At 37.6% G+C, this 21,815-nt stretch overlaps 1 protein-coding gene across 6 annotated transcripts in view; it reads right to left on the bottom strand.

The window, feature by feature from the left end:
- The window catches only part of ATRX (ATRX chromatin remodeler), a 222,326-nt gene that overhangs the window by 65,548 nt on the left and 134,963 nt on the right, over window positions 1-21,815 (bottom strand). For all 6 annotated transcript variants that reach the window (XM_056124203.1, XM_056124204.1, XM_056124206.1 and 3 more), the window contains 7 exons: window positions 21,355-21,448; window positions 19,185-19,287; window positions 13,594-13,812; window positions 6,104-6,245; window positions 5,146-5,255; window positions 1,901-2,047; window positions 1,561-1,738 (listed from right to left, as the gene is read on the bottom strand). In XM_056124203.1, coding sequence (XP_055980178.1) covers window positions 1,561-1,738; window positions 1,901-2,047; window positions 5,146-5,255; window positions 6,104-6,245; window positions 13,594-13,812; window positions 19,185-19,287; window positions 21,355-21,448 — 993 coding nt within the window. The remainder of the gene's footprint in view (window positions 1-1,560; window positions 1,739-1,900; window positions 2,048-5,145; window positions 5,256-6,103; window positions 6,246-13,593; window positions 13,813-19,184; window positions 19,288-21,354; window positions 21,449-21,815) is intronic.

The raw sequence follows: 21,815 nt of genomic DNA, 5'->3' as shown, positions 1-21,815 counted from the left end.
CTTCTTAGACACTGAAGCTGTACTGTAAGTTATTATTGCCTTTCTCCTCTCCTTAGGTCTTTTGAATAGTTTATTTTAATACAATGTCCTTTTTGTATAGATACAGGAAGACAATTAGTATTATGCTTTATAACTTAGGATTTAATTGACTTTGAATATTATTCACTCCTGGGCATCTGCTTTCTCAACTTAAGCCTCAGATGCCCTCACTTCCTAGCACCCCAAGGGCAGGGTCCCGACATGGGACTGGATGGAACCAGGGCAAGACGGCAAGTTATGTGCTATCCTGGCATCGTAATAAGCCAGGCCAAGGTGCCACGATTCTTAACTGTAGGTTAAGAGTTAGAGCATAGGCAAATGCTGTCATGATCCAAAAGTAATGACGAGACTAGGACCCTGCTGCTAGGAATAGGAAAGATATCTGGCCTGAGCACTGCAGTCTGAGATTGAGATGGCCCTGGGAGAGCAATTCTATAAGTTTAAAGTATTTCTTACTGTGCCCGTACAAAATGATTTATATTATGTATGCTTATATGTTGGTCAGACAAGGAGAGGAGAAACACATCCAGGGAAATCTGTTCTAGTGTGAGTTGATCTGCTAAATGAGAATCTGCCCTAGAAACTGCTTTCCCATGTGTCCTGACTAACTTGGATGAGACTGAACTTTCTCTCCTTCAAAGTGCCTTCAGTAAATGATTTCAGTATATTGACGCAGTTTCCCTTATCTCACAGGAACCTAGCTGATTTTAGGTATGCAGATCCCAGGTGCTAAGCCAGGCCTGATCTTTGGGATATAGACGCCTGGCTCCAGGCATGCTGAGCTCTAACAGACTGGTCTTTGTTGTGCTAATCGAAGTGCTTGTAGCTTATAAAAGGTGAGGCCAGGATTACTGGCCTAGGGATGTAAAGAAACAATGTATAGTTTGCTGCCTCAATGTTCTTTCTGTAACTCCTTTTGATGACATCACTGTATTGCCCCCTTTAGAGGTACTATGATCTATATAAGGGAGATTTCAGGGCTCTCTGGGGGGACACATCAGAGAACCTGGGAAGATGGGGCTGTGGACAGAAGCTGAGAGAACAAAGGTGCACATGCTTGAGAGATCCTGGGGCCTCCATGACATACATCTCTTCCATGTAATAAACTGCTGCTAAGACCAACCAGCCTGGTCCTCGTTTCTTTCCTTCGCCTGACCTCCCTGACATCGACCTCCCTGGAGTGGGGAAACGGCCTGAGACTACCTAACGCGGGCGGCGGGAGAGATAGGCCGCTGCTGTCCCCTTGCCTGTCCTTTTTTGTGTGTTTGCACAGGGGAGCTAAAAATCTCACTGTTGGAAAGACAAGAAAACCGATTTTAAAAATCTAATATGAACCTAAGACAATGAGAATGAAAAACATCATATGGTAGTGGATTTAGAGTTGAAAACATTCTATACTAAAAAAAAAATGCAAATACCTGAAGGAAGAATGAAAAAAAAAAACAAATACTTGGTAGTTGCTGAATTAGTATTTGTTAAATAAAACATAAAGTTTAATCTCAACACCTATAAATATCTTACCAGGATCAACCAAAGCTTTGTTGAATATTTCTTTAAGTTTCCTACTTTTCACATTCCTTCCTTGAGCAAGATTCCTGTACATCTCATAGCCTATGATCATAACACCACCATCTTCTTGCCATCTCTGTAGCATGTAGCTTCTATCCTGAGGACGTTTCACAGTCGCTAACTCAGAAACCTTTTATGGAAAAATAAAAATATTAAGTAGTTATTAGAAAGTCATGAATACAAAATATTTAAATACTGAAACATGCTCACTGGTAATTAAAAATATAATTTTCTTTTATTACATGAATGTAATGGACTAATTTCAATAATAAAAACATTTAAAATATGGTACCTCAAGTTTTTCATCATCTTTTAATCCCTCTTGCCACTTCTCAAATTCATTCATCCAATTCAATGCAGTATTAAGAGGACAAACGACTAAAGCAGTGCTGAAATCCAATTTCTTACATAAAAGAACTGTATGAAGAAAACTTACCACCTACAAGAAAATAAATAAAGTTGCCATCTTCATTTAAATATCTGTGAAAAAGTTAAAAAAGAATTCAGCTATCTTACTATTTAGAAGTTAGACTTTTTTGTCTTTTCTTTCTTTCCTTCTCCCCACCCCACCGTACCATACCTGATGATGCTCAGGGGTTATTTTATTCCTAGCTCAGGAATTACTGCTAGCAGGCTTGGGGACCATATGGGATACAGGGATTGAAAGCAAGTTGGTCACATCACGGCAAACACTCTACCTACTACATAATCTCTCAGGGCCCTTTTGTCTTCTTTTTTCTTTAAACAAAGCATAAATCTAAAAAAAATCAGAACTTCCAAACTAGTTTAAGTGCAAAGAAAATATACAATAACTAAAAGTTATAACTAAAAGTTCAAGTACATTCATTTTGGTTACAACTCTAAAATGCCTTAGTTTTTTGATAAATAACAATACTATGAACATGGATTTCAAAATAACTAGTAAGTCTCTTGTCTCAACAAAATACACATATAACTTTTTAGAAAACACTGGTGTCTATTCAGAAGAAAATTATGTTGAAATTTATATTCAGGTTTCTTCCCTTGACAGGAAGAGGGTGGCGATGGGGACAAAGCTGATAAAAGAAGGTTTGGACTATACTCAGAAGTGCTCAGACTACTCCTTGCACTGTGCTCAGGTGGCACTCCTAGTGGTGCTCAAAGGATTGCTTCCAAGTATTGAACTGGGATTGGTTGTGTGTGTGGTTAGCACCTTAACCCTGATATGATCCCTCTGATCCCTTTCCAGTTTGAAAATGTTCTGATTCTCTAAACCTACAATTATCGTGTCGATTAATTATATATATGACTCAATGAAATCCTATTCAGCTATTTTAAAACACGAAATCCTGGAGCTGGAGAAATAATACATCATTTAATAATGATGTTAATAATAATAATACAAGTAGAGCACTTGTCTTGAATATAGCCTGCCCAGGTTCGATCCCCAACATCACATATGCTCGCCTCAAGCACCAGCAGGAGTGATTCCTGAGTGCAGAGCCAGGAATAAGATCAGAGTTAGGACCAAAAAAAAATTACATCTGGCTATTGTGACAATGTAATTGAACCTGAGGTGATTATGTTAAGCAGAGTTAAGTCAAAAAATGAAAGACTTTTTTTTTGAACTAAAGACATATTAAAGGAGGTAAGGCACTCACCTTGCATGCAGCCAACCCAGATTGAATCCCCATTACCACAAATGGTCCATTAATCCCCACCATGAGTGATCCCTGAACACAATCCAAGAGAATGCCTTAAGCACTGCCAGGTAGAAGCCAAAACCCCACCCACAAAACAATAAGTGGAAAATGGGCACTGGTGGAGGGATGAGTATTTGATCATTGTATAATTGAAACCCAAGCACAAAAATTTGTAAGTCTACAACTGTACCTGATGGTGTCTCACTAATAAAAATTTAAAAAATTAAAAAAGACATCTTTCATATGTGGAATACAACAACCAAAACTAAAAACAATAACAAAACACAACAAAAAGAAATCTTAGAACCTATAAAAATAAGATGCTTACCAAAGAGCAAAGGGAAAGGAAGTGATATATATAGAAATAGCAGAGGGATTAATTTGGCTGGCAATGAACATGGCACAAGAATTTTGGTGGTGGGTATAATGAGGCATATATGCATCCCAATAGGGAACGGAAATGCCCAGATTTACTAATCTATTCATTTATGTATTCTCTTTCCTCCTCCTCTCCAGGAACTCTCAAAGGAAAACTGAAAACGAAATTACTGGATTTTGAGCAAACATGTCTCAGCATCCTGTGCTGCATATTTTTTATGAAAATCTGGTGTTTTACTCAAGTGAAAATCCAAAATTTAAATAGTATTACAAAATTAATATATAAATTTTATTTAAAAAAAGCTATACCACAAACATATAAATTCACTAATTTTACATCTCTGCTACAACTCCTGCCATTAGGAAATAGTAAGATTTCCACGTCAGAATTCTTGAAATTGGGGCGAGATAGACCGATCAGCAGGTACGGCACTTCCCTTGCACACGACCAAGTCAGCATCCTCATTCGGTACCTCAAGTACCACAAAGAGTAATTCCTGAGTGCAGAACCAGGAATAACTACTGAGCATTGATGGGTGTGCCTCCCACCAAGAAAATTTTTGCAGTTAGGGACTGGACAGATAATAGAGTAGATAGGCTGCTTGGCCTTGCACACAGCTAACCTGGGTTCAATCCCCAGCATTGCCAATAAAAATTCTTAACTGCAAAGCCTGGAGTAACCACTACGCATTGCTGGGTATGGACCCAAAACAAAAACAAGCAAACAATAAAAAGGATTTTTGCAGGTTTTACCAGTCCTATTATAGCATTCCTTTATTTCAGTGGAAATTTCTCATCTAACAGAACCTCCTTAAAAACTGCTTTCCTAGGGCTGGAGTGACAGCACAGCAGGTAGGGCATTTGCCTTGCACACAGCCAACCCAGGTTCAATTCCCAACATCCCATATGGTCCCCTGAGCACTGTCAGGAGTAATTCCTGAGTGCATGAGCCCAGAGTAAGCCCTGTGAAATGCCAGGTGTGACCCAAAAAGAAAAAAAAAACAACCCTGTGGCAGTGTCATAGTACAGTGGAAACTTGCTTTCTTGTGGCAGTGTCATAGTACAGTGGGTAGGGCATTTGCCTTGCACAGGGCCAAGGTGGCCATCCCATATGGTCCCCCCAAGCATTGTCAGGAGTAACTTCTGAGGGCAGAAGAACCAGGAGTAACCACCACCCCAGCCTCCCTGCTCCCCCATCCCCCTCACTCACCCCCACCATTCCCCACCACCAGTATGGCAGATAAACAAACCAAAAAATGCGTTTCTTCCCAAGCCCCATTAACCTTGATTATCGGAAAACAAATACATATTTTAAAATATCTCTCTTCCATTACAATATAAGCTTCTTGAGATTAAGATCTCATTACTCTTGCGCATCTCTTTATTCTATGCACCTAATGTTCCTGGGGCATAATAGAATCTCATGAATTATCTTCAATAAATCAGTAAGAACACTTCAGAGCTCTTGAGTTCTTACCTGTAAAGTCTTACCAAGGCCCATGCAGTGGGCAAGAATACATCCTGAACCTGGAGATTTCTTTGTTTTTTTTACAGATTCACAACAGCAATCCCACATAAACTGAACACCTAAAAATTAAAATTTCATTAAGTTCAATTTATATGCCAAGTTAAAAATCCTTCACAGGTACAAAAAAAAACCCAAACTTCTAAGAAAACAAACTGAAAAAAAGGTCTTAATTATCTTTTAAAAAAAAGGAAATTCCCCCACATGCCCAAAGTTAACAAGGCTGAACATGAGTACATAACAAAGTTACTTTCCTTTACTCATCTTAGCTACCAAATATGTTCTAAAGTTCCCTAAAATGGTCCCAAGAGACATGAACAGTTTAAAATAAAAACTAAAGAAAGATTCCTATCAAATGTGCACTCAGGTTTGTTTATTCATTTAGGAGGAACACTATTATATGATTTATCATTTCTATTTTTATTAAAAAGCAAAGACTGAACACTAATATACATAAGGATTAGGATTTAGAGAATTTCTCTTATCAATCAAGTCACATATGTAAACAAAATTGACTTACTGATTTTATGCTAGCAAAGTCCAAGAGAGCAATAATTTGGAATTTATAATACCAACATAGAAACATTTTATTAACAAGCACATCTGAAAAATGCTGAAATAGCATTTCCTGAAGGCTTTTAACCAACTACACCTCTTTCCGCACCAAATCATAGCCGTGACTAGCCTATACATACCAATTTAAGTGGTATCTAATTTTCCATTTTCCATCTCTCATTGTTTCTGATGGTTCAGTTTTGTTGTTCCTCATCCAGTCATGTGCTCCCATGACAGGGATCTTGTCTATACTGTTCACTAACATAACATCCTTTACTTAGCAAAATGTGAGGGACACTGAGACACCAAAAACAGGCAACATGAACCAAAATTCTTTAATCAAAGATCTTCTTACCATCTACTTGATGAGGCTTCAATTTGATAACCATATTTCTATGAACCTGCACTAAAGGTTCTTTAGTTTCCTCATCTTCATCTAAAACCAACTTTGTTGTTATTGGACACTGGGTAGGTGAAGCATCTTCAATTTCTATCACCTAGAAAAAGGTAGGGGTAATGAAAGAGACAGTAAAGTTCACAAAGGTTTTAAAGCAATGAGATCATGATCTTAGGCAAACTGTCTAAAGATAGAAGTATTTACTTCAAAACTACATACCCAGTGTTGGATCAACAAAACCAGTAAAGATCACAAGTTTAGATTTTTTTTCCAAATTCAAAACATTAATACACAAGACTTTTGATCACTACAAAAATCAGTAACTTTAGCTCGCTCACTAATTGTGAGAATACAAACTTTCAGTCTCTATGAAAAGCAGTATGAACTTTAAATTCAGAAACATCTACAATTCAAATAAATGGATAACCAGAATAAAAAGACATCCAAAAGGATAGGAAAAATCATTTGCCCACCAATCATCTGATGGAGGGTTAATATCCAAGATATATAAAGTACAGGTAGAACTTTACAAGGAAAAAATATCCAACCCCATCAAAAAATGGGGATAAGAGATTAATAGAAATGTCCTCAAAAACAAAATACAAATGGTCAGAGGCATATGAAAAAATGCTCCACATCAGTAATCATCATGGAAATGAAAATCAAAACAATGAGATCCTCCCAGGATGGAAGAAGCATGCTGAAAGTAGACTATACACCAAACATGATTGCCACCCACTGCCTCTTTTTGCAAACCACAACACCCAATAGGAGAGAGAGAACAAAAGGGAATGCCCTGCCACATAGGCAGGGTAGGATGGGGGGATGGGAGGTGGGAGGGATATGGGATCCGGGGTGGTGGGAAATGGGCACTGGTGGAGGGATGGGTATTTGATCATTGTATAATTGAAACCCAAGCACAAAAATTTGTAAGTCTATAACTATACCTCATGGTGTCTCACTAATAAAAATTTAAAAAAAAATAAAGCACTGAACCTCACTAAAAAAAAAAAAAGAACAACAACGGGGGGGGGGCTAGAGTGATAGCACAGCAGGTAGGGTGTTTGCTTTCAATGCAACCGACCCGGGTTCGATTCCCAGCAGACAATATGGTCTCCTGAGCATCGCCAAGAGTAATTCCTAAGCACAGAGCCAGGAGTAACCCCTGTGCATCACTGGGTGTGACCCAAAATGCTTAAAGAGAAAAATAAATAAATAAATAAATAAATAAATAAAAAGAACAACAACCAATGTTGGTCAGGATGCACTGGAGGAAGGGAAAAGAAGGAATGTCATTGTGGGAATGTCAACTAGTCCAAAAAGGAAAACAGTATTTTCAATCCCTTAAATAATAGGAATTGTGTATCAGTATCATTTTGCAATTCCACTCCTCGAAGTATATCACAAGGGCTCAGATGTACAGATGTACAATGCAGAATAGACATGCTCATTGCAGCACTATGCACAGTAGCCAAAATTTGGAAACAAACCAAGTGCACAGGAACTGGTAACTGGATAAAAACTATGGTATGTATACATAATGGAACACAAATCAGGCATAAGAAACCATGAAGTGGAAAGTTTTTCATGCCTCTCTGGTAGAGATGCAGCAACATGTGGGAAGCCAAGAGCCCTCTCATAGACCCTGGCCGTGGTTCCCATGTTAGGAACTGCTTGGGACAGACATTGGTGACAGTCTCCCAGGATTTCCTGATCTCAGTGGATTCCTGATCTATAGCCACATACATCAAGCTGACAGCTATCTTATCTGGCCTTATCTATAGTGACCTCCAGGATGCATCTACTGCCATAAGACCCTTTGATATACAAATGTAAAGCTCAGGATGCAGCTACTGCCATAAGATCCTTTGACCTACAAATGTTTACCTTGAATGCTATGTAAAGCTCTTGTTGCTGACCTTACCATGTATGGTTATATTGCTTCTGTTCTGACTGGACTGCCCCAGACCCTATATAAACAGCCTGCATCCCTCAATAAAGTCTGTCCCTTTTTCTCTCTGTTTCTAAACTGTACTCTGTCTCTTGTGTCTTGTGTTCATTCGGTTGGGCCCTCCTTGCACTAGCGGATCAATCCCCAGGGCCACCTCCGCGGCACGGAGAGTGGTTAGCGGGGCCCCCCGCAGTAAGATAGCATACCAAAAGCATAAATATTAAACATCCCATATTACCTCAATAATTAACTTCAATTTTAAAGAATATATGAGAATGCAAATGGTGATAAAGCTTATGGAAATAAATAATGTGACACAGCTTTCAGGAGTCCTCAACCCTTTTAAGAACACATGAGAGTCTGCACTTCTATGTTCATTGCATCACTATTCAAAATAGCCAGAATCTAGAAACAACCTGAGTGCCTGAGAACAGACAACTGGATAAAGAAACTATGTTACATCTACACGATAGAAAACTATACAGATCTACATAATAGAAAACTATACAGCTGTTAGGAAAAATGATGTCATGAAATTTGCCTATAAATGGATGGACTTGGAGAGTATCATGCTGAGTGAAATGAGTCAGAAGGAGAGAGACAGGAATAGAATGACTGCATTCATTTCTGGGATATTAAAAAAAAACAGGATGAAACTAATATCCAAGGCCAGGGAAAACGAGCCAGGAAGACTGGTCAATGGTTGGAAATTACCACAAGTAAGTGGGGGATTGAGGGTAATTAAGATAGAGGAGGATAAATTATGATAATATTAGTTGGAAATTATCATTCTGGACAAAAACAGTACTGAAAGTAGATGAAAGGATATACATGATAACCTTTTATCATCTGCATTGCAATCCACAATGTCTAAAATGAGAAAAAGAAAGAGAGAGAGGTGCCTGACATAGTGGCAGGCAGGGGTAGGAGGTGCTTTGGGTGCTGGAAAGGAAAAAAGAGGACATTGGTGTTTGAAAATTACACTGGTGGAGGGATGGGTATTGGAAGAGTATATGATTGAAACCCAACCATGAACACCTCATGGTGATTCAATAAATTGTTTATTTTTTTAAATTTTCATTAGTGAAACACCGTGAGGTACAGTTGTAGACTTACAAACTTTCGTGCTTGGGTTTCAGTTACACAATGATCGAGTAATGATCCCTCCACCAGTGCCCATTCTCCACCACCACTAATCCCAGTATCCCTCCCACCCCCCATCCCCCCATCCCACCTTGCCTCTGTGGCAGGGCACTCCCTTTTGTTCTCTCTCTCCTTTTGGGTGCTGTGGTTTGCAAAAGAGGAATTGAGTGGCAATCGTGTTCTGTCTCTAGTCTACTTTCAGCATGCATCTCCCATCCTGGGCGGATCTTCCCAACACCCTTTAATTGGTGCTCCCTTCATTGCAGCACTGTTTACAATAGCTAGAATCTGGAAAAAACCTGAGTGCCCAAGAACAAATGACTGGTTTAAGAAACTCTGGTACATCTACACAATGGAGTACTATGTAGCTGTTAGAAAGGATGAAGTCATGAAATTTACATACAAGTGGTACTACATGGAAAGTATCATGCTAAGCGAAATGAGTCAGAAAGAGAGGGACAGACATAGAAAGATTGCATTCATCTAGGGAACATAAAGTCTCAATAAATTGTTATCAAAAATTAAAAAAAATTAACACAGAAGGCTTAACTTGTAACATTTTAGTAATCGCTCATATATTTAATGTCTCCAAGGTGAGATACAACCATTTTCACTAATTTTCTAATAAATATTTTTCAATCATTCCATTAGCAATGTATTATTAACAAGCAATATAAAATAAACTATTATGAGCCTGGTATGGAGGGCAGCTTGAGGGACTGCTGGGAAAATTGGAGATAATAGCAGAGAGAAGGTGACAGTGGTGGTGTAATTGGTGATAGAATACTGAATGTTGAATATCTGTAATAAATCATCATGAACAACTTTGTAAACTCTAGTATTTAAATAAAGTGTAGGAGAAAAGAAAAAAAGAAAGTAAGCACTGTAAGATGCCTTAGATCTTCCAAACAACTGCAAACCATACTAGGACATATACTGTGGAGAAACTCTTGAACATATGGCTATTGAAGGCTTTATCTTCCTTCTGGAGATAGTAGGCCTCCAAGTGATCCAGAACCAGGAGTAACCCTGAGCACCAGTGGGTATGGCAAAAAAAAATCCCTTTATATTCCATTATCTGCCACTACATATGTTATGCTGTTTATTTTTATAAAGCCGTTCACAATAATTACATTTAATATTCCAACACCAATCCCACCACAATTACACCTTTCCACCACCATATTACAAATGATTCCACCCTGTCCCCCAAAGTCTGCCCCCAAAGCAGAATCTAAATAATTTTGTATTGCTTGTTATGAACAATTGGCTAAAAATAATTTGAAGAGTTTCCTTAGAGGAAAGTGTGTGAAGATTGTTTTTTTTCACCCTGGAGCCATTAAACCATTGCCTTGGTACATTAGTGGTGTAGAATATTGGACGTCATGCGGCTGTATTTGTGGCCATGTACTCCAGGACTTCAGCCGTGAGCATGGCAGTGATTGAGTGCTGGAGGTTTTTGGCTGCTTGGAGCTCTACTGGGGTGAGTGGGGGGCAGGTGAGTCCCCCTCCAAGTGGTCCCAGATGAGACAGCCTGGAGCAGGGCCTGGAGACATCTTTGCAGCATTACATTTTGCTGATATTTTTGTAAAACTGTATAGCTCTAGGGCCCGAAAGAGAGCACAAGAGGTAAAGCACATGCCCTCCTTGTTGCCTACCAATGTGCAAATCAATGACACCACATAATGTACCCTCAGTACTTACAGTGGCCTCTTCACTAGAAACAGAGCCAAGAGTGGCCCCTAAGCAGCACAAGCTCTGGCTCCAAAACCCACACACTCCGACTCCTTCCAAAAATTGTAGAAGCAACAAAAACTACTTAATTTCCATTATAAAGTGGTTGTACACTGAGACAATTAAGTCAATTTTTAGGTTTTGTTTATTTTATGGAAATTGATATTAAAAGTATTAAATATTATTTTGATTAGTAAATAAAAATTATTTCCCATGATATTTGATATTTGCTCGAGCGGGCCCAGTAACGTCTCCATTGGAGACTTTGTTGTTACTGTGTTTGGCATATCAAATACTCTCGGTAGCTTGCCAGGCTCTCGGAGAGGGGTGGAGGAATCGAACTCGGGTTGGCCATGTTAGCCGCTTGTAAGGCAAACGCCCTACCGCTGTGCTATACCAAACACAGTAACAAATGTCACAATGGAGACGTTACTGGGCCCACTCGAGCAAATACAACAATGGGAGGATAGTGACAGTGACAGTGACAGATATTCCTTGCATATAATCATGATATAAGATTAATATTTTATTTCTGGTTCACAAGAAGAAGGCCTTGGCACTCCTGAGCCTGGCTTGGGAGACCAAAAAATAAATAAAACTGATTAACAATGAAACATCATAAATATTAAAATGAGAAAGTATCTCATTTCACTGAAAGGATGTGGAGTAACTGGGAACTCCCAAACACTACTCATGGGAACCCAAAATGCAACAGCCACATGAGAAAATAATTGGACAGACTGTAAAGTTAAACATTAAGCTAAGAAATTATTTTTAAGAAATAAAATATATTATCCTTATCACTCATAAAGTACCAGGCAAGGTAGCAAATTTGAAATAGTATTGTTCCACGTGTAGATATGCTTGAAAAAATTGTACTTAAAATCTGCTTATTTTTTATTGTAATTCAAAATATAATTAAAATTGCGCAAATTCAAGATGCGGCACCTCAAAGGAAACAATGAGCAGAACACAAAAACAGCCCACAGATTGGGAGAAATTATTTGGTTCATTGAACCAACAGAGGGTTAATATGGAAGATATATAAAGCACTGGTGAAACTATATCAAAATAATAATTAAAAAACCACCCCAGGGGAGGAGCGATAGTACAGCAGGTAGGGCATTTGCCTGGCATATGGCTGACCTAGTTTGGATCCCCAGTATTCCATATGGTCCAGAGTACCACTAGGATTGATTCCTGAGTGCAGAGTCAGTAAACCCTGAGCATCACCGGGTATGACCCAAAAGCAAAAAGAGAAAAATAACACTCAAACCTACCAAAACATGGGGAGAAGTGATAAACAGGAGCTTCTAAGAAAAAAGCTAATGGCAAAATAAGCATATGAAAACAAGCATATGAAAAGAAGGTAACTATCACTAATAATCAGGGAAATGCAAATCAAAACAATAATAAGATCTCACCACACATCACAGAGACACATCAAAAAGAACAGCCATCAGTGTTAGAGAGGATGTGGGGAAATGTCAACTGGACAAGACTTTTGGAGGACAATGTGAACATTGCTCAAAATATTAGGAATTGAGCTTGACCCAGCAATTCCACTCCTCAGGATATACCCTAAAGGCCACAAAGCACAAATCAGAAAGGACATCTGTACTCCTATGCTCACTGCAGCACTATACACTATAGCTTAAGGAAACAATACAAATTCCCATGAACCGATGACTGGATAAAGAGACTATGGTAAATTTACACAATGGAATATAATGCAGCCTTACAAAAATATAAAGTCGAGCAATTTGCTGCACCATGAATGGATATGGAGAGTATCAAGTTGAGTGAAATCAGCCAGAGGAAAAGAACAGACTTAGATTGATCTCTCACATATGAGATATAAAGAAGCCTAGTAAGAAAATACCAAATGCCCAGTAGTAATAAAAATGAAGAGCGGGAAAACTGCTTTTCAGTAGGAAGCTTGGCACTGGGGCAGAGATAAGGGAAATAAGTTAGGGAAGGGAACACTAAAACAATAGAGGAGGTGAAAAGTGCCTGATGGGAGGGAAATGGTTATCAACTGTAGAGGATAGTGGGCTAGAGGATAGAAGGAATTGTTGGAACAATATACACCTGAAACTCCATCATAAATATCTCTGTAATTTTATAATTCATGGTGATCCAATAAAAATAAATTAAAATTAATAAATACAAGAACAAACCAAAAATATTAAATCCTATTGAATTTAAGTAATTTTGTTTTGGTTTTTTTGTGTCACACCTGGTGATGCACAGGGGTTAGTTACTCCTGGCTCTGCACTCAGGTGGTGCTCAGGGGACCATATGGGATGCTGGGAATTGAACCTGGGTTGGCCGCGTGCCAGGCAAACGCCCTACCCACTGTGCTATTGCTCCATATATAATTATTTTAATATTCTTACCCCAAATAAGCTATAATCAGCCTGTAACTAACTGCACCAACATTGCCAAATGAGGTGGGTATTTTTGTTTTGTTTTGTTTTGTTTGTTCTTTCCCAAACAAGAATTTTTAGTTGCAATTAAAAAGCAAACATAACCAGAAATTTTTGGTAGATCACAGCATTCAGTACTTGAACTACTGACAAATCTATGAATCTTGAAAATCATAAGTAAATGGTTTTACCTCTCTCAATTTCTCTCGTTCCCGTTCCCTCTCAGCAATACGTTTTCGTCTCTCTTCTTCTTCCTTAAGAGCATTCTGTGTTTCTGTTCTTAGTTTATCATCCTTAATAATCTTTCTAATTTTCTTTCTGCCTTTTCCAGGGGATTTAGAATCATCATTTTCATCTTCTTCCTCTTCCTCTTCATCCTCCTCCTCTTCTTTATCTTCTTCAGAATTACTCTATGGAATTTAAATTATCAGAGGTAAATACTAAAATTGTCTATCTTAGTACTCTATTTCATATACCAATAATAAACACACCAAAATGATAAAATTAACACGAAAATCTTTAAAAGTATATTTTACAATAAATAAAAGTATTTTAAAAAATAACCAGCAACAAAAACAAAAATTGACTAGACGAAACATTTTTTAAAAGAAACTATTAGAAGTTTGTTGTTCCTATTATTATGAGAGGAGTTTTGGGGACAATGATGGAAGTGCGTAATGAAATAATATATGCAGGAAACTATCATTAACAATACTGTAAATTATGGAGGTTAAATAAAAATGGGAGAATTTACTCATCTGTAAAAAGATTAAAAAAGCAATGAACGAATGAATCAAAAATGAACCCAAGACACTAAGACAAAAAATAGTGGTTACCAGAAGGGAAGGGGAGGGCTGAGTAAAACATATAAAAGAGGTCAAGGTTGGACCAGAGAGAATACTCATGTTTTTGACATGGGAAGCTAAGGTTTAATCCCCAGCACTCCAGGTTTGAGCAGAACACCTCCAGGAGTAAACCCTAATTATCAAACAAAGGAAAGAAAACAAAATCCCATAACCAAAGGAAAAACAAGTCAAAAAAGGAAGTCAGCATAAAAGAGGTTAGCTGAAGAATGGAAACCAGACTTTGTGGTAGTAAACACAGAATAGAATAAACAGATGTTCAATATAGTGTTTATACCTGAAATCTATAAGTTATAATAATGCTATGCCAATAAATTTTTTAAACAAAAGAAAATAACAAGTGTTATTAAGACTGCAAGAATGTGTAGAAATTGGAGACCTTTGGCCAAGATTTGACTCAAAGTGTTGAAACACATGGTTGCATAGAGATCCCCCCAAGTCCAATCTACAGCACAGCAAGTGTCTTCACCCCTTCACCTGCATCACAGAACCCCAAGCAGCACATAATAACCTGGTTTTATATTACAGTAGTGACACCCAAGTCAACTGAAAACTACTTGGGAGGCAGATCTACAAACACTGAAGACCCAGTGCATTGGAAAAACAGTGACACTTCTCAGAAAATTTAAACCAGGGTCAGAAATATAACTAAGCAGCTGTGCCACTGCCTTGCATGCATGGTGCCCTGTGTTCTAGTCCCAGTACCAAAGAAAGAAAAAAAAGTTAAGAATATAATCACTACACAGTCCACTTTTCCGATTACAGCCAAAAGAATCAAAATCATTGATTCAAGAAGGTATTTTTCCAGCAACATACTTAAAATAGCCAAAGGGAGAAACAATAAATACAACCTTCAATAAATGAACACAGGACATATATACAATGAAATACTATACAGTCTTAACAAAAGAAAAAAAGGGGGGAAAGAAGAAAAAAAAACTTTTTGGTACCTGGAGAAAATCTTTCCTATGCTGAAATTATTTTATAAAGGACTCCTTGTTTTTCCTTTTTTTTTGGGGGCGGGGAACCAGTACTCAGGGCTGACTCCTGGCTCTGCACTCAGGGATAAATCCTGACAGATGTGAAGAGAGATCAAACCCATAAGGAGATCAAACCCAGGTCAGCCAGATAAAGACAAGTGCCCTACCCATTTTACTATCATTTGGACCCTTAAGGAGTTCCTCTTCATCTCAAGTTTCAACTGTAGGCATTGTGAACACATTGTTCATAAAACTTGCAATTATAAATCCACCCAAACTCTAAGCCAAATGTCAAAGTGAAAAAGATATTCAGGAGTCAAGCAAGAGTACAGCAGGAAAGGCACTTTTCTGAGAAGCAAAAGACCCGGGTTTAATCTGTAGCACCCCATATGATCCCCTGAGCCTCAGCAGGATGATTCCCTGAGTGCAGAGGCAGGAGTAATGCCATCCATCATGGCCCAAAAACAAAACAAAACAAAGTATTCAACTAAGTTTATTATAATTTAATCACTGATTACTTTATTTCAGAGATTCTTTTAAACATTTACTAACCAGAATTTTAAAACAATTAACAAAGATATGATTTTAAAAAATTGGGTGTGCATAGGCAGAAGATATTTCAGTTAAAATGCTTCTCTCAAAGTGCAAGATCGTAAGTTCACTCTGCTGTAGTACCACTTGCACTGAATGCAATTCTGGCAGCTCTGCAGTTTGTGATACCTGGCACTATGAGTGATTTTTAACCAGACTGCAGCCAGGAGAGAGCATCAAAACTGAAGTAGAAGACCTCTGCTGAGTATCACTAAAAAATAATGTACAAGCACAAAGGCCAGGAAGTGCCCCTTGCAAACATCTGTGTGAGTATTACTGTGATCATTTCAAGCAGAATGTGTCTCAAGCACCAAAACTAAAGAGTTTCTTTTAAAAGACAAACTCTTGGATCAAAAACCTCATTATCAGACCTGAATCCATAAATTATATTGAGGAAACCATAGGGAATACTTCACAATAATGAATCTAGAGACATCTTTAGTAATTCAATGCCATTGGCAAAGCAATTGGGAACAAAGATAAACAAACAGAACCCATCAAATTGAGAGGCTTCTGCATTCAAATAGAAATAATAACCAGAATAAAGACATTTCACAGAGTGGGAAGAATATTTGCCTACCTATCACATGACAAAGGGTCAACATGAAGACATATAAAGCACTGGTAGCACTTTACAAAAGAAAAATAAAACAATATCATCCAAAAATGGGGATAAGAAAGGCTAGAGAGATAGTACAACGGGTAGGGTACATGCATTACATGCAGCTGAACCAGGTTCAATTCAGGACACCCTATACTGTCCCCCAAGCACCACCAAGAATAATTCCTTAGTGCACAGCAAGGAGGGAAAAAAAACTGTGTACCACCAGATGCGGCCACAAAACAAAAAGAAAAAAACTGGGGCTAAAGGTGAATAGAAACTTTCTCAAAGACATACAAATGGCCAAAAGGTATATGAAAAATGTGCTATACCACTAGTCATCAGGGAACTACAAATCTAAACAATGAGATGCCATCTCACATAAATGAGACCAGCATACACCACAAAGAACAACCAGTGTTGGCATAAATGTGGGGGGAAAGCCACCCTCATTCATTGTTCCTGGGAATGCTGACTGGCCCAGTATTTTTGGAGAACAGCATGGACAGTTCTCAAAAAGATAGGAAATATGCTTCCATACAACTCAGCAATTCCATTCTTGGCATCTACCCCTAGGACCTAAAAACTCTATTTAGAAAAGACATCTGCACTTTTATGATCACTGCAGCACTATTCACAATAGCCAAAATCTGGAAACAGCCCAAATGTCCAAAAACAGATGACTGGATAAAGAAACAATGGTACATATACACAATAGAATAAATATTTAGCAATAAGAAAAGATGAATCATGCAATTTTGCTGCTACCTGGATGACTCTGGAGAGTATCATGCTGAGTGAAGTTAGAAGAGGGAGAGACACAGAATGATCTACAGAATAACAGATACACAAAGGAAACAAAAACTGAAAACTGGTTTCTAGCAGGAAGCTTACCACAGGAAAAAATGGGCGTGGGAATGGGAAGAGACATTGAGATAATGATAAAAGGAAACAAACTCTGGTGGAGGGTGTAGTAATGGAAGTTTTATGTATGAAACCATTACCCATAACAGTTTGTTAGCCATGGTGCTTAAAATAATATTCTTTCAAAAGTTTGACTCTGTAGCAAGCACATGTGTGACCTGCTTTGAACACTATGCCTTAGTGTGCAAGCACTACAATCTGATATGTGACGAAAGTTGAGGATTATCAGCAGTAAAATGTGTAGCACCACAGCCAAGGTGTGTGACATCTGGTAAAATTTTAAAATAAGAACAAATATTTTTTGAATATACCAATTGTAATCTTTTTTTTCTTAAATTAAAGAACAAATATTTCAGACTACATTTACATGAGGTAGTTTAAAAGGGCAACTTTACAGACACTGAAATTAGACTAGAGGGTGAATAAAAGTTGGAAATGAGGAATTATTGTTTAATGCATAGTTTCCAATTGTCTGTGTAATTAAGAGCACTAAATTTTACACTTAAAATGGCTACAAAGCTCATTTTTAAAAAATAGAATAAACTTTTAAAAACGTCCCCCAGCAGGGATCAAAGAGAGTCAGGTACATATGTGGTGCTCAGGAATGACAGAGCTAAGTAGCCAAAGCAAATAGTCAACAACACTGAAATCATGAGACAAAATCTTAACAATTGAACTTACAAAAGTGTCTGTCAAGATGGCAAACTGGATAGAGGTGGGGATATGGGAGAGAAACTGGGAAGGTTGGTGAAGGGAAGTTGACAGTGGTGGTGGGATTGGTGCTGGAATATTGTATGTCTAAAAGTATCAATAACATTTCTAAACTGTCTAAACTATGAATAACATTGTAAATCAGGGTACATTAAAATTTTTAAAATCAAAAATTAAAATTCCCCCAAATGGAAAAGTGGGAAAAGAATAAAACATTCTTGGGCCAAAGCAAATACAGAACAAGTAGGGTATTTTCTTTGCATGCAGCTGAACCAGGTTCAATCATCCCATATGGTCCCTCAAGAACTGACAGAAGTAATTACTGAGTGCAAAGCCAGGAGTAACCCCTGAGCATTGCCAGGTGTGCCCCCTCAAAAAAAACATATTTTATAACATTTGTATTTTACATAATACTGCTGATTTATAAGAAACTCAAACAGGGGGAGCTGAAGTACAATAGGTAGGGCACTTGCCTTGCATACACTCAACCTGGGTTGTATCTCCGGGTATGATAGCACTGCCAGGAATGATCCTGAACTCAGAGCCAGAAGTATCACCTGAACACAGCCAGGTGTGACCCAAAAACAAAAAAAAGCAATGAAAGAAAGAAAATACACTTAAATGGGCTAACTTCACTACAAGATGAAATTTCTTCACATGAACTCATTTCGGGTGAAAGGTTTTATGTCATAAAAATAGAAGATTATAGAACTGGACAACAGTACAATGGGTAGGGCATTTGCCTTGCTTGCACCCAAACTGGGTTCAATTCCAAGACCCCAATATGACAATTGAGATCAGAGACAGTATTTAGCCCTGAGCACAGCTGGGTATAGCCCAAAAACCAAAAACGAAAAAAAAATATTTCAAATAAATTCTATAGTCCCAAGAATGTAACTAATGAACTGGAACAGCTTAAAAATTACATTAAAGAAAAAAACTGGCAAAATATCAACATAAATAATTCTGCACATTATTTATACATTAAATCAATCTGTCCATAAGCATAGAATTTAAGTCTGAAGAATTCAATTAATGAATAGAATGCAGAGAAGGTATACCATTTATTACAGTATACTCTATTAATTATCATTCACGCTAAATGCCTTTACCTTGTTTTCACTGGATGAATCTTCTTGGACCTTAATTCGTCGCCTTTTCTTTTTCTGTTTATAACTCCGCTGATTTTCTTCTAACTCTGCTTTCTTTGCAGACCTAAAGAACATTTACAATGCAAAATGAGAGTGAGAGAGATAATACAGGGGTTAAGGTGCTTGTTTTGCACTGAGCCAAAACCAATTCAAATACCCAGCATCACATATAGTGACCAGCAACCTGACCACATCTTTAGGATTGGTCCTAAAAGGTAAAGGTAAAGGTAAAGGCCCTCCCATTGATCGTCGATTTGCTCGAGCGGGCCCAGTAACGTCTCCATTGGAGACTTTGTTGTTACTGTGTCTGGCATATCGAATACTCTCGGTAGCTTGCAGGGCTCTCTGAGAGGGGCAGAGGAATCGAACTCGGGTCGGCCATGTTGGCCGCTTGTAAGGCGAATGCCCTACCCGCTGTGCTATCGCTCCAGCCCAGGATTGGTCCTAAAATTTCCTTAAATTAATTATGTACTATTTCAGAAATGTGTTTTATATACATTCCTTAAAAAGATAAATGATTTCGAGTAGCACTGTAGCACTGTCCTTCCATTGTTCATCTATTTGCTCGAGCGGGCCCAGTAACGTCTCTGTTGTGAGACTTGTTATTACTGTATTTGGCATATCGAATATGTCACGGGTAGCTTGCCAGGCTCTGCCGTGCGGGCGATACACTCTCGGTAGCTTGCCAGGCTCTCCGAGAGGGGCGGAGGAATGGAACTCAGTTCGGCCAAGTTGGCCGCATGCAAGGCAAACACCCTACCGCTGTACTATCGCTCCAGCCCTAAAAAGAAAACAAAAAACAAAAAACAAAAAACAAAAAAACAAAAAAAAATTCACTACAGTAAAACAGGAAAATCCTCATTCCAATGATAAACAGTTTAAGTTACTTAGAGGAGGGAGAGGAGAAATTGTATACCAGGCTGGGTGCTTGCCATCTACACAGCCTATCCACAACCCCCGGCACTACAGAGTCCTATGAGCCTCTCCAAGAGAGATCCCTGAAAGTAGAGCAAGGAGTAAACCACTGCCACGTGTGGCCCAAGAATCAAAAATATATATATAAGTTACTCAACGGGGAGGTTTAGTAGCTGATTAACACTAAACTGAATGGAGGGATTTTCTTTTTTGATTCTTTGGTTTGGGCCCATACGGGATGCTGGGGGCAAGCGTCCTACCTACTAAAATAACATTCCAGTCCCGATGAAAGAACTCTAGATAAATGGCCAATATATACAAATTATTCATCACCTCTTTAAAATTTTTGTTCATATCAGGTCATTTTTTAAGTAACAATAACAAAAATATTAGTGAGAACAGTACTTCTGGTCTTAGAAACCATCAAAGTTACATTGATATATTAAATTTCTGGAAAAAGGACAGATCAATGAAAGGAAAAGTCAGACCATAAGCTTTAGATTTATGGTTAACTGATACTGCTATAATAGAAGGTGGTCATAAAGCATTCGAGGGGTGAAAAATAACAGTATTTTTATGGTAATGAGGCAATAGATGCTAGAGAAGTTGTATGGACCCCAATTATATACTAAATTTAAAAATGACTGTAAGTCTTCCTCCAAGTATCTATGTTCCAGGTAACATATGAAATACTCATTGTTTTACTGATACAAGAGTGAGAAAAAATGATTATGTAGCTATTTTGCTGAGACAATAAACTATCTTCTCTATGAGCTAGTTTTAAAATATGTACGATTAAGTCATAAAATTTAAAAACTTAAACAGAAAAATGTCTCTTTTACAAATTTGTTTTAAGGTAATATTCAGGCAAATACAAGAACATACATAGATGCACTATTATATATGCTTGTATACATGCATTTCCATGTGCATTACAAGTTTTACAATAAAATTTCTGTATGTCTGCAAATATTCTATGACAAAAGCATTTGTCAATAAAGAAAAACTACACATGGGCATTTAATGGAAGTTCATTTTGTTGAGGACACACAACTCTATATATACTTTTTGGGAAACAAGTTTATATATACGTTTAAAATAGTTTCAAATCAAAATATTTATCTTCACTTTATTAGTGACAGGAATCATTTTGCAAATAAATCATAGCATGGTGATCCAGATTAATTGCTTACACTGAAAAAAACCTTATATTTACCTTGTTCTAGGTCGCTGTTCATCTTCAGACTCACTAACTTCTTCACTAACTCCAGATTCCTGAAAATCAGAATCTTCAGAATCTTCACTGCTCACTTAAATTAAAAAAAATTGCTATTAAATACTTCCAACTAAGAAATGCAACTCATTAAATTTATCAATCACTTTACATTAAAATTTAAGTCTTGTAAGAATATCTCCAATATTAGCATTAACAGATAATGCATTATAAACATTAACCACTTTACGTTTTAAATGTTATTTACAAATATGTCTAAAATGCACTTAAATTATATTTATAAAACTAAAGTTCTACATTAAAATATAAGTATGAATTGTACATGAACTGACAAAATAAGAATTTACTTCTCAGCAAAATAATTTAGCAATTATCAAAGATAAATATACTATGATGTTGCTTAGCCACAAAACATACCTCCATAAAATTAAGAAGATAGAGAC

This window comes from Sorex fumeus, unplaced genomic scaffold, assembly GCF_029834395.1.
Source record: "Sorex fumeus unplaced genomic scaffold, SorFum_2.1 ptg000050l, whole genome shotgun sequence".
In the NCBI taxonomy this organism is placed as follows: Eukaryota; Metazoa; Chordata; class Mammalia; order Eulipotyphla; family Soricidae; genus Sorex; species Sorex fumeus.
The sequence above is the reverse complement of the archived record's forward strand: the minus strand, read 5'-3'. Positions and strand labels throughout refer to the sequence as shown.